Below are 13,505 nucleotides of genomic sequence, written 5' to 3'. Positions count from 1 at the left end.
AACTCAAATCTTCGGATGTCTGAGCTTCTTTAAAAAAAAAAAAAAAAAAAACTTTTAATGACAAACCATTATTCTTAAAATAGGGGCCTCCAGTTTACATATATTTGGTGCTCTATCACATGACAACAACATTTTTACCCACATTTGTTAACATATTACCAGAATCTTAACAGCCACAACATAACAAATCAAGACATATGGAAATTATATTCATCCCTTTGTGTGGAGTTAAAAGCAACAATAACTGTGCAGCAGCTTTGTCTTCAAATTACAGGCTTTGCCACGCTTGTGTGCTTGTGAGAGTTGCTGTGTAGGTGGGTGCCTACCAAGCGTCTGCCTTTGTTCTCTCTTCTACCTTGACTGAGGTTTATAGCAGGGTGACAGATTCCATTTTTATGACAATGAGCTCAAAGTGCCCGGAGTCACAGAGGGTGAAGAGAAAAGAAAAAAGACAAAACACCTCTATTTTGCTGCGGCAACTTCCAATGGCCGCTGCCAGCTACTGTTATTTCCCCTGAGCGTGTGCTGATGGTCTCTCTTGTTGCATTTTGTTGTGGTGTTTTAACTTGTTTCCCTCCATTTGAAAACATTTGGTGTGGTGGGAGCAAGCAAATGGAAGAGAGAGAGGGGGGGGGGGGAAGGGGAGAAAAAGGGGGAGGTGAAAAATCCGGGAAAAAAGAAATATGAAATCTCAGTTGAGACTCAAAACCAAAACAAACAAAGGAAAAAAAAAAAAAAACACAAGTGCGTTTAATGGCTGTGGTGAACGGCTTGAAAGAGACGGCGCCGTGTCTATTGCAAGTGTTCCCCAGATGAAGTGAAATGTAAATAAATAATAAATATATAAGCCTTTTCCTAAGATGGAGCGAGGGACATAACCTGGGGAAAAAAAAGTCTCTCTATAGGTGGATTGGATGTTGTGAGAAGAGGGAAAGTGAATCCAGAAAAGGAAGATAGACAGAGATAGACGAAAGAGGTAAGATGGGGTTGCAAGGAGAGAGGAAGGGCAGGCGTCTAGAATACAAATGGCTGCCTGCAGCCGGGGCCCCCTGTGCTATCTGCTGGTAATGACTGCACAACTCTCAGCAGCCCTAATGAAAATGACTTCCAATTCCCGGCTCACTGTATTGATTGTGTTTTCATCTTTATAAAATGAATACGGGTAGTGAGCTTGTCTCTATGCCAAGTATGAAAACTGCAGGGGGGAATGGTGAGGAGTGGCATTCACAAGTACACAGTGTTGTGTGTGTGTGTGTGTGTGTGTGTGTGTGTGTGTGTGTGTGTGTGTGTTCTTGAACATCTACCCTTCAGAGATTCATACAGAGTTTTAGACCCTCAGAATAAAGTTTGGGATTGGTTCCAGCTTTGATTTATGGTCATGAAAAGATCGATTTTGGATTAATTTGATTTTTGGTTGTCCTCCGAATGGGCCGGTACTCACCAGTACGTTGTACCAGTTCATTTGCATTTTACTCTTTGACGTGCGAGGTTTTTCTTGCGTCCAGAGACTTCTCGCCAGCTGCCGGTACTCTCTTGGCAGGTGCTAGATTGGATCAGCGGGATGGAGGTTTTCCTGTGATTGGTTGTTACATTGTTGGAGGACGTTGATTGAAAGTGAAACAACCAATCACAGCAGCGTGCTTCCCTCTGGTCTAGCACACAACCTTGATCTCGCGAGCTGCCGTGCGGCAATTCTTAGTAAGTTTACATTAATGTTGGCCTGGTTTTCAACGGGGAACATGAATCCAGTCAGTAGGTGACACACCAGAGCTTTGAAGGTCAAATCCTACCCAACCAGTGAGAGCACCAAGCTAACGCTAGCGCCAGTGCTAAATTTAAAGAGCCTGCTGATGTAACGTTAGCATCACAAAAAACACCTGTGGCTACAATTCAGTGTAACCAACTGAAAGTATGTGGACCTCTTATTAGTTACTGTTTCTCAAAAAAACTCCACAGTTCTGTGAAATCGTCTGAAGCCACTATTGGTTGGCCGAATGCCAGAACTTCCTGTATCCCTTTCAAATTATAAGCCCACCAGTGTTTCACACACTGTTCGGCCATATACTTGATTTTTTAAATAGTCTTAGTACTTTAATTATTGAAATGGTTGCCCCTCTGCTGAAGTGAATTTATGTTGCAAACATCAGCAGTATACTTTGTGATTTGCTAATGCCAAACACATGCCAACATGTGAATAATGGGAGTACTAGCACTCATTTATTCCATTTCAAGCACTGAGTTTGAAGCTTGCATTGATCAAAACTGAAACCCTAATTCCCCAGCAGACTTCAATAACAGAATTGACCTGTTAATGTGAGACCTGTGACTCCATTCATAATGAAACAGGGGAAGAGTTGGCTGCAAAGTTGACTTTATGGCTTGGGCACAAAACGATTTAGGAAATCAGTAAATGTCCAAAAAAAACAAGAAAACCACAGTAATTCAACTACATTAGAGGGGAAAATACCATGAATTATGTTTACTTACATTTCCACCTGCTTAGACAAAATTAAACGGCAGAAACACACTCAGACCTTTAGCAAATGAAACACATTTTACTTCCAACTGCAATAATAACCACCAAACATTAATCTTTAATGCCACCAATCCCCTTTACAGCATGCTTCTCCCCGAAAAACCTTTGAGTTCAATTTCAAACACTTTTCAACTCTCACCTCTCCTCCGCAGAGGACGTCTACTGTGGTCAATTCGCTCTGACAATAGCTGACAACAGTGGCCCAGTTTGAAGGCAACAAAAGGTAATTATGATGTCCAGAGAAACTTTTAACTGCAGCACAGTCCACTTTTCTGTCCATTGATATGCTCTGGGTGCGCCAGGTGTTGGCACTCAGGTTCCATAACCACACTTTCGTAACTTTTCAAAACTACACTTTCATAACTACACTTGCTCAAATTAGTCTGGAGTGACACACTTAAAGAGCAGCTACGATGGCGACAAATGGAAGCTGTACTTTATTTTCTGGCAATTTTCTGGTGTAGAAGTGGTTTTAAATCTCAATTAAACTGGGTTCGCCATTAAACTCAGTTATAAATGTTGTGAATTGAAACTTAGCAGCTCCTTCGGCAAAAAGCAAACTATAAACTTTTCAGGGAACCATTTGAAGCCTAACTAATATAATTTATACCAACAGCAAAACGTAAAATAGCCACACTTTGCGCTGTATAAGCATAAAAGTTTTCCTGCGGTTGACTAAATTAAACCTACTGCAAGTGCACAGCCAGGGGATTTACAAGAAAATGAAAATGAAAGCTAAATCACATGGTTGGCTTTACTAAATAAGCACATGGTTGAGGTTAGGGAAAAATAAAAACATAGTCGGCGTTTCGAAACCCAAAACTCAACAAAAGCATTGTCACCTCCTGGATTCAAACGTCAGCGTCGCACACAGCAGACTGTGACTAATGCCACCTCGCCACCCCTCCTGCCTCCTAAAACCGCCAAAAAATATATTTTGTTTCAAGCTCTCAAAACGTGTAACTTTCATGTCTAGACAGCCCAAAGCGTGGCTATTTCACCTTTTGCTGTAATGGACCGCCGAGTCTATTTCACGCTTTGCCGTGAGACTTGGTTGCTGCTCGTCCTAATGGCTTAATTTGCTCTCCATTACATCTCATTTGATAAATACCTGTCATCCGAACAAATCAATACTTGAGTTTACAGACGATACATGTGGAATAAAAGCCTAATGAGTGACAAGCTGGCAAGCGAGAGCTTCTACATGGTAGTCAGACATTTGAAAGGATCGATCAGCACTGATAAAAGCCACAGTAGGTTTCCGACATGGAGGGAAAAAAGTTACTTTGGGGACGTTTCTCTATGCTCAGCTCAAAACAATCATTTAACTTTAATCACAAAATTGTCTCCATTAGTCAACATCCAGTGCCTCCAGTCCATCAACATACTCTGTTAGTACAGTTTCCCCAGATACCTGAAGAATACTAACACTCATCATTAAAAAAAGACTCCCTGCCTATTCAGCCCTCTTCCTGCTCGAATCATACCTGCCAGACATTAGAACCCACTCCCTTCACTTTTATTAATACCTCTCTCTGCTCTGCTCTCCACCTTAAAAGTAGCAGTAATTAAACACCCGCTGAAAATATCACACGCAGTAATTCTGATGTATTTCATAATTACGGGCCAGTTTTCAAATTTCCCCTTTGGAAGTCCTGAAAAAAGAAAATAGGAGAGGTTCAATTAAGTGATTATGTATCCAGCAATGGGCAATTAGGATCCTCTGGCCCCGGGTCTTGTCACAGTTTTAGTCAAAGCTCCTCTTTAAGACTACCTGTACCAAGACAACCGTCCTGTCCATCAACTCAACTCCCTTGTCTACTTTGAAGAAATCTCTGCTTCTAATGAGGAGATTGGTTTTCGAACCAATGGCTACTAGAATGACAGTCCAAATGCTGTCTTTCAGCTTGCAGGTACTGAGCCATCAGGCTATCTGGGCAAGCTTTCTGATTGTAGAAGCAGAAACAAATATGTTTTCTAATAAACTGATTTAACAAATATGAGTAGGGACCAGAAGAGGACCAAGGACAGAGCCCTGAGGTACTCCAGAAATTAATAAAGATGCCTTATTGTTCCAGCTGTGGCACAACTCGAGTTTCTGACTTCTAAAATGACTTGACCTCTGCTGTCAAATTGTTTTGTTATAGATCAAGAAGAACCACAGACCCTCTCCTCTGCTAAATTCAGAAATGTTAAAGTACAGTATGGCTCTTTAAAAAAAAAGAAAGATGTAAAACCAGCCTGGAGCCACTCAACAAGGCCACGCCAGAGGATCGAGAAAACATCATTTGGAAATGCAGTTGGTAGCATACTGAGCGCATAAAGGACACAGTACAGTCTGTTCAATGTCGTCTCCCTCAATACAGCCATTGAAACAGTGTAAATATATTCTTTTCACTATGAGGAGCAACAGATACGCACACAGTAGCAGGGTGATAGGCGGTTTAACTTTAAAAAGCAACTGTACACAGTGAATCTCACAGAAGAGACAGCAATTCTCATCCAGACTCCAATCTGTGGTTTAGGTTTAGGCAACAACAGCACTTTGAAAAAGGTTAAGGAAAGATTTTGGTTTTGATTCAATGTTTTTTAAACACGCTGGGTTTCATGTCATTGTGTACTTTTTCTGTATTAAAGCACACCATGTTCCTTCCAAAACATCTTTCCTAAGTGATGTAGTGCCGAAACGTAATGTAAGACATACATAAGAGGAATGAAGTCATTGTATGAGGATGTGGATGAACTCTTAAATGTGCATCTGTAAGCAGGTATGATTGCTTCCCTCCCCACGGCCATGTTTAAATGGGTTAAAATGTGTGTGTGTGTGTGTGTGTGTGTGTGTGTGTGTGTGTGTGTGTGTGTGTGTGTGTGTGTGTGTGTGTGTGTGTGTCTGTCTGTCTTACTGGGGTTTGCCTTTGGCTTGACACGTCAGCTCCAGGTTCTCTCCTTCCCTGGTCAAACCCTGAGGAAATTCTACCACGATCTTCACCTCCGGTTTGTCTGAAAGGAGGACAGAAGAGACAAAGTGTGAAATGATGGGACAAGAATACTGACTAGGCAAAATCTCGAGCCACTTTACGACGGGTTTGCGTAAAAGTTTTTCATAGCAGACATAAACAAGGAGGTAAAATCTTCAGATTCAGCCACAAACGACAGACTTCCTTGTTCACAGGATGGCTTGTGATTTATGTACTTTAAAAAAAACCAAACAATCTGGTTGGAGTCCCATCAGGAGTGACATTAGGCAGCAGTGCTATTAAGGCGGGACGATGACGTTGCTGATGCCAATCAGCCCACCTGACTCCTCACATTATTACTCATCTGATACAATCTGCCATAGGATCTCAAGCAGTGATCTGGCTCACAGGGAGCAAGAAGATCACAGATATCGGCACGAGCTTGACCATCCGAGGCTTAAAATGAGCAATAAAATCTTGAACTCATAACCAGTAAAGTGCAGCCCAGACGGGTGTGATGCGGTTGCTTATCTCTGAATGTGTTAAAAGCCTGCCGGCAGCATTGTGTATAAGTTGCAGTCGTTTGATGTTTGGCCTGCTGATACCAGAATAAAGTGCAATGCAATAGTCTGGAGGAGATAAAAGCACGGACGATCTTTCAGTAGATCTGCAAATAAAAGGAACGGCGGCCTGATCTTAGGTAAATGTCTCAGTTGGACAAAGCAGTGGTGCACAGCTTTAAGAAATCGACTATCGAGACGACTAAGAGTCTAAAAGTACACGGAGGGAATGGGACTCTTTTTTTTTTCTTCATCTTAAACATTATTAGATAAGACACCCCGTCCAGATGAGATATTATTAACACTGCCGGTACTGGTGCAAAGTGTAATTATAATTACGTCTGAGATGGAGTCATTCAACTGCAGGAAGTTTTTGGACGTCCACTTCATAACTTCACTGAGTCCAGACACAATCAAGCATCGATCGGTGGTACCAACTTTTACGGGGATACAGCAATGAAAATCAAGACTGTGCATGATTTTTCTCAGGGTTGCCATGGATATCGTAACTGAAAGGGGAACCAAAATACACTGCAAGAGGATGAAGCATCTCCAAACAGAACGGACAACGACCTGCTGACATTTTGAGTTTTTCTCCTCATGTTTGGGGGGTAAACGGTGGCATGTTCAAATCTGTTGAAAATACCTGAAATAACCATCAGAAACAGCTTCTGCTTTTAAAAGCCAGGAGGGAAAGCAGTCTGAAGGGCAGTGCAGTAAATGCCCAAGGATTAAACACAATAATAAATGCAGCAACAAGAACAACATCCATGACCTTCCTCAGCTGTGTCAGAGCGGGTCAGTTGGAGTTCATGTTGCTGGAAGGTTACTGAGCTGAAGTGAACTACAGGAGACATAAATACAGCTCGGTGGGGGTTGATTGGACCTGACATCGGGGAAAGAATAAATCAAAGTTAACAAGTGTTTGCTTTAGCTGCAGCCATCTCTTTCAATGCCTCAACTCAGTCCTTGGGCAGACTGTATTATTACTAGTCCTGAGCGGTTTGAAACAGGAAGCGACCATATTTGGACTAGCTGAGGGTAGGAGCGAGCGGTGAATCTGACTGATCAGATCGGAAACCAGACGAGGCTGCGTCTGTTTTTGTGTTTGGACATCGAGAAAGCAAGTTTCAACTGGAGTCAAACTCCTTGTATGTGTAAACATTCCTGGCCAATAAAGCTGATTCTGATTTTTACATGAACTTAACACCGAAACAGAAACCAAATCATTACAGAATGAAAAGGTGGGCACGAGTAGCTCTGAACATGTTCAAGGGATTTTTACCTGATAGAGTTGCAACACAAAACAGAAGATGCTGCCCAAGAGTCGAGGCAGCTGGAAAGAAAACGTACAAATGTTGTTTTGACAAAGCAGTGGGGCGCTTCGACAGTCACCGCTGTGCTACTCTTTGAAACCGTGGAGTTTCTATTGTTCCCTTTCCACTGACTGTTGCTGGTATTATCAAAGCCTTTTTTTTTTTTTTTTACCCATCTTGGTGTGAGAGATGATCCTTTATTCAGGACAAAAATCTAATGTTTTATTCAATATATCATCCGGGTGAGGGATTGAATTTGTTTTTTTGTTATGGACCGAAAGTAAAACAAACACAACCTACGTTCTGCTCTGACTTACAACTCTTACCCACTGCTCATGCTCAGAAGTAATATATTGGGTGAAGTGAGGCATAAAAACATGGCGTTTTATCCTGTTCATGTTCAGTAGAGATCAGGAAAAGGAAACATCTCATCCATTTTTGGCATACTTTGAAAGTTTTTGACTTATTTTCTTTCAGCTTTTCTGCATCAGACGGTGTATAAAACACCTCTCGACTTGAATCCTCTCCCACAAAAATTACTGCAGAGTAACGTAATTATAGTTTTCCAATCGTGGTCTAAATTATTCTTGTTCTTTCCCCCCAGTTTTATAGCCTCTATACGCACTATTTGGTGCTTGCATTTTTAATCGGCCTGCAGGCCGAGGCATCGAGCTTGACTTACGATTCCTACGCCGGCGGTAAAAGTTCCACACAGACCGTCCGACCTTCTCGGCAATAAACAACACGTGTCTGGCCATCCATCTGTCTAAATCACACCTTGTCAGCGGCTGGCTTTCAGTTGTGCTGATGGACAGCAGACGGGCAGCGAGCCAAGTCTTCTGCTCGCTGGGCATGCACGGATTCAGACAGCAACCCACTCCAGGCACTACGTGGCATCCTGCAACAACTTCTTCTTCGCTCGCAACGCCATCTGACCTTGTCATCCCGGAGCCATAAACATGAAGGACGCCAGGCGTCCGCAGGTTGTTTTGATAGCCTGAAGTGGTAATGGCGGAGCTATTCTTGATGGGAAAATGCACAGCGCCGCGTGATGAGGATTCCGCCACTTCAGTGGGAAATGAAATAGTGTCTGCCGTATGCAAGAGGGCCGTTATCATTATCCTAACTGAAGTATTCGCTTTATTGTGCGCCTCACCTCATAAGCACTCGAGACGGCACTATCCATCTCTCAGCAGCCAGCTGACCTTAAGGGAAAAAAACAAGCCGGCATCGGAGCAGGCAGCTCGCTGTGGTTATACACACAAACATTACGGGCTTATTTAATTATGCTGTCCCCCTGACAATGGGCTTTTTTTTTGTTTTGTTTTTTGCCATTTCTTATAACACAATGCAATCCATTGCAACCACAAATTGCCCACACAGTGAGCGATTGAAATGTTAATCACCTCGTGTATCTAATCAGTAAACAAACTTGCATATCGCAGCAGAAATAGCAACATTTGGCTTTTTTGTTGTTGTTGTTGTTGTTGTTAGCCGGTCTCATTGTTGGTAACGTCCTGGAGGAGCACATCTGTATCTGGAAAGTCACGATTCTTTGAGGAAAGCTTCGTGGGAAGGACCGTGTATTTCGGGGCTAATTATAGACTGGATTTATTTCTTTAACATGTAAGGATTATAAATCCTCAGGAGTGACTGTTCCACTGAAGCATCTGTTAGCTAAACCATGCTAGTCAAGTTAGCCTCTGCAGAGTGTAGATCAGGCGTCTCCAACCTTGTTTTTTCCCTCCGAGAGCCACTTTGACAAAATGAAAGCGTCTGGGAGCTACTCATATTTCGTAACATTTATTCACATAGCTGGGCTCCAGCCAAACCAGCAGAATAAGCTTCTTTTATTGACACTCAAGAAACCCATTTTTTTCCCCCTGGATGCATTTCTTTAAGTTTTCAATTCATGAAGTTCACTTCTGTCATAGAAAACAAAATAATGTTCACGATTGTCCAAATTTTCTGTCTGTCCGCATAATTGCTGTACCACCTCACTTCCCTTCGTCTGTAGTTCACACGCATGTGTTATGCATTCAGTCTTTTCTTTTGATTTTTCATTTAATTTTGTTCTCTCGGGAGAGATTAAAGAATAAATTAATTCTGAAATGGATCAGCGTCCCTGAGTGTTGTCAGGGGATGTTGATGAAAATCAAGACGTGGAAGATCCTTTTGATGTCATTTAGATGTTGTGGGAAAATAATTGGGACCTCACAATCAAAACAACCAAACATCATTTCTTTGTATCTGCCCAAAATAAACACTACTTGTTATCCAGGAATTATCCACTGCCCCATTTCACCTCACCGCCAATCTTAAAAAAAAATAGAGCCCTCGGTGTGTATAAGCATAAACTGTTTCCTTTGTTTTCCAGAATAGTGACACCCCCCCCCCCACACACACACAAAACTGAGAAACACGCTGAAAACACAGAGTGGTGTATAATTACATCCCTTAGTGCTCAATTAGAACACTTCCAATTAATTAATTCCAGTTAAATGTCTTAAGTCGGTGCACAGAGGAAGGAAACTCTTCTGAAAAACCAACAACTGCTTTCCAGGAAACCTCCCCGGAGATTGTTGCATGTGTAAAATAAAGCAAAACTAAAGGAGGAGAATTGACATCAGAAACAAATCAGGCTTCAACAAACTTTGATATTAAACTGCATATGGCAGAGAGTTCAAAGGGAAGGTGAAGTTCAGGGCTGCTTATGCCTGCATCTGTATGTGTGTGTGTGTGTGTGTGTGTGTGTGTGTGTGTGTGTGTGTGTGTGTGTGTGTGTGTGTGTGTGTGTGTGTGTGTGTGTGTGTGTTGCCCGTTACATGATATGCACGGAGCAGGACGGCGGCGGGCCCGGCGTGCAGCAGCGCCAGGCTCGGAGCCGGGCGGTCCATGTGAGCTGCCCGTTATCAGAGGCCAGCAAAATGCCACGCTGCCTCTGTAGATGAGCTGATCTCCTCTTCTCGCACTCACAGAGAAAGGTCAGATAGCTACCGAAGAGATTACTTTTTTTTTTAAAGAATGCTAGTACATGCCAGAGGCCAAAGACATAAGGTTACAGAGGCAGATAATATATATATATATAAAAATAAAAATCTAAAAACCTGAATCATTTTGTAGTCTTAAAAAGATCTAAAACTTCCCATTACAAAGGCTTCGCGTTTTAATTACCTGTACATGGTTGTGGTACTTAATTTAATTTCATAGCAGTATTATGATGATAGTCATGGTGATCTCCTTCATTTGACCCATCATAAAGGTGTTTAAAATACCTGTCTAATGTCTGCTTTACAGTATATTACAATTAAAAGGTGACCTCAAACCCCAAATAAGATCCAAAGTTTGTTTCGTTTTCTTTCGTTTTTTGGTTATTTTCACGTGTTCAGATGTATAAATGATTATTCAAATATGCGTACCACCTTTCTTCACGTGAATAGGTCTTTGTACTCTACAATAACGCGCCGCGGGAATGTGTTCACCTCATCGGCTCTCCGTCTTCTCCGATTGGCTGTTAAACACGACAGGAAACAGTCGTGCCATCGACAACTCCGCCGAAATAAAGCAACAAATGACACATTTCTGTGACAGCTACACATATCGGTCAATAAAACACACTGTTGAGTTTGAAAAAAAAAAGAAAAAAGAAAGAAAAGCAGGATTTACAGTAGTTTTTCCCTGAATTTGTAAGCTAAATTCCCTAAAAGACATATTTGAAGTATTAAACTGCTATTTCTGTTGCTGCAAAGGCAGCAGTGCAAAAGTGCAAAAAGGGGCCGGGTGAAGTGGACTATAGATCGGAGGGTGTGGTGATTAATACGCACCCTCAGCTCCTAACGTCGCTGTTCTCAGCACTCAACAGCAGTACCAATCACTGAGGCGCAGTGACGAGAGCTCGACAACTGGAGAATCGGACTCTCTGATTAGGCGCTGCTGATTTGTGTCCAGGTGCCTTGAGTTTGTTGACATTAAATGACGTGAACAGCCAACACTCAAAAGTGTGTATTATTCAACACTCATGGAGGCACAATTTCATCACACAAAAAAGGTTTTAGGTAAAACCGACTATAAAACAACAACATCATCCCAAATGTCTAATTAATAAATATATTCAGTGTGTGCAACATTTAATGCTGCATGAATACTTAAACATGTGTAACAAGGTACAGGGTAACTAAAGGTCATATGTACGTATGTCACTTTCCAAGCTTATTCACTTATAGTTTTAAATCATATCCCCATTTCGTCTGTCATTGAAACGTTCCAAAACGGCATGTTTTAACAAAAGTAAATATAATTAGATTTAATTTGATTGCTTTATTCTCAAAAGTCACAAATAAAATAACGAAGGCATGCTGGGAAATGTTAATAGGGCAAACAAAGCTGTACAGTAAACACCAGTAGAGTTGAACCATGCAGGTCAACACCCAGCGAATAAACACTGAAATATCACTCCACCAATAAAGAATATATCCCTGAACACAAGCTGGAGTCTAACTTAGAAAATAAAGTGAACATTTTTCACTTTGTTTTCTTTCCACTCCAGAAATTTGAGCATCGTTCCTTTGCTGCGGTGCTTTTGCTGCCAGGAGTTTGCTCTTGTTGGTAAAACCATCACATCTGCACCAGACTGACATCAGACCCAGAAACAATTATGGCTCAGACTTTTATTTTCAATGCAGTGTCGAAGATGTACCTTCTTTCTATTCAGCAAAAAAGACAACAACTCTCTTTGTGCCGCCTCATTTGAATGAACCGACTAACCTCTCCTCCCACCAGCGTACTCCGCGCTCGCCACCGAAATACTACAAAGACCGGCGAAGAAAATTTAAGGTCAGCCGGTGCCGGTCGAAGAAAATAGGCTCCTAAGTGTGTCTTCTCTCACCTCTTTGTGAGAACGGGGACTTTAAAATGAGACTGCACTGCACTGTTAAACACCATTTACTACTGAAAAACAACAGAAAGAAAACAAACAGAAAAAGACAAAAAGATATCTATGAGAGATGTGTTTTTATTCTATACCACCTTTTACTCCTCTCACTGAGATCAATGACAAAACCATGCACCAAAGTTTCAGTTGGGGGGGGTGAGGAGGAAGGGGGGGGATTTATGTCATTTAATTAGTGGAGATGGAGCAGTCGACTCCACTGCAGTCCAATTTCCCCCTTTTATTCCTCCTAACCTGGGCACAGAGATGGTTTCCTTTCAATGTCACTGCCACACATGTCACACAGCAAAGTTTGAGTTGGGGAGGGGGGGGGGGCAGAGGAATAATAGCAAATTTATGCTATTAATTAACGGGGATGGACCACTCTTCTCTATTGCTGTCCAATTTTCTGAGTTAAGCTGATGAGACACTTCTAAAAGCCGGTGCATTAATGCGGTTTAAATGTCCATGCAGATGTCTAATTTATTAGCAGGCAGGAAGTACTTACACTGCACCTCCAGGTATTTCTGCGCTTGGAAGTCCTTGACCGCAGGGTGGTCGACGATGCAGACCACCGGCACGCCGTCGTCCTCCTTACCGACGGTGAACGTCAGCCGGCTGGTCACCGTGTACATCTTGTCGTAGCTCAGCTCCACTTTGGGCTTCGCTGCGTGGGAAAAACAAAACAAAACGAGCGGCGTTAACGATGCGAGCGACGCCGAGGTTATTTCCGGTAAGTTTGGTTCAAACTAAAACACATCGCCGCTAATTGTCGTGCTAAAACTCTGCTGGTTGGTTTGATTCCTGTTTGAGGTCGAAGTTGATTTGTTCACACTAAAGTTATACAAAAAAAACTTATATCAGAGCTTTTGAGATTTAAGCTGACTTTGTAAAGAAAAAAAAAAAGTCTTTTGAAAATATTATCAAAAGTCAATATTTTGTATTTAATGCAACCTTGATTCCTGTAGGACTGGAGGTGGGCTGACCATTCAACAAAACTACTTGTTCACAAAGTTTTATCTGACAAGATAACAAGTACAAAAGCTTTGTACTCCAAGGCTGCCAGAAAAAAAAAAAAAAGGTTTAAAATATTAAGGCCGAAGGAGAACAAGCATTGTCTGACTGCAGCGGGACGTCTTTCTTCTCCCGACTATACAAAATGTGTACAGTAGAAGTGAGGAGTGTGTCCTTGAGAGCGGCCAGATGAGG

At 42.0% G+C, this 13,505-nt stretch overlaps 1 protein-coding gene across 4 annotated transcripts in view; it reads right to left on the bottom strand.

Moving 5' to 3' along the window:
* Positions 1–13,505, bottom strand: part of cadm1a (cell adhesion molecule 1a) — a 332,738-nt gene that overhangs the window by 46,973 nt on the left and 272,260 nt on the right. For all 4 annotated transcript variants that reach the window (XM_069709756.1, XM_069709757.1, XM_069709758.1 and 1 more), the window contains exons 6-7: positions 12,805–12,963; positions 5,440–5,536 (exon numbers count right to left, since the gene is read on the bottom strand). In XM_069709756.1, coding sequence (XP_069565857.1) covers positions 5,440–5,536; positions 12,805–12,963 — 256 coding nt within the window. The remainder of the gene's footprint in view (positions 1–5,439; positions 5,537–12,804; positions 12,964–13,505) is intronic.

The sequence above is a fragment of the Brachyistius frenatus genome, unplaced genomic scaffold (assembly GCF_029030835.1).
Source record: "Brachyistius frenatus isolate BFR_SWC_R1_liver_20210118 unplaced genomic scaffold, ASM2903083v1 Contig_84, whole genome shotgun sequence".
NCBI classification, from domain to species: Eukaryota; Metazoa; Chordata; class Actinopteri; family Embiotocidae; genus Brachyistius; species Brachyistius frenatus.
The sequence above is the reverse complement of the archived record's forward strand: the minus strand, read 5'-3'. Positions and strand labels throughout refer to the sequence as shown.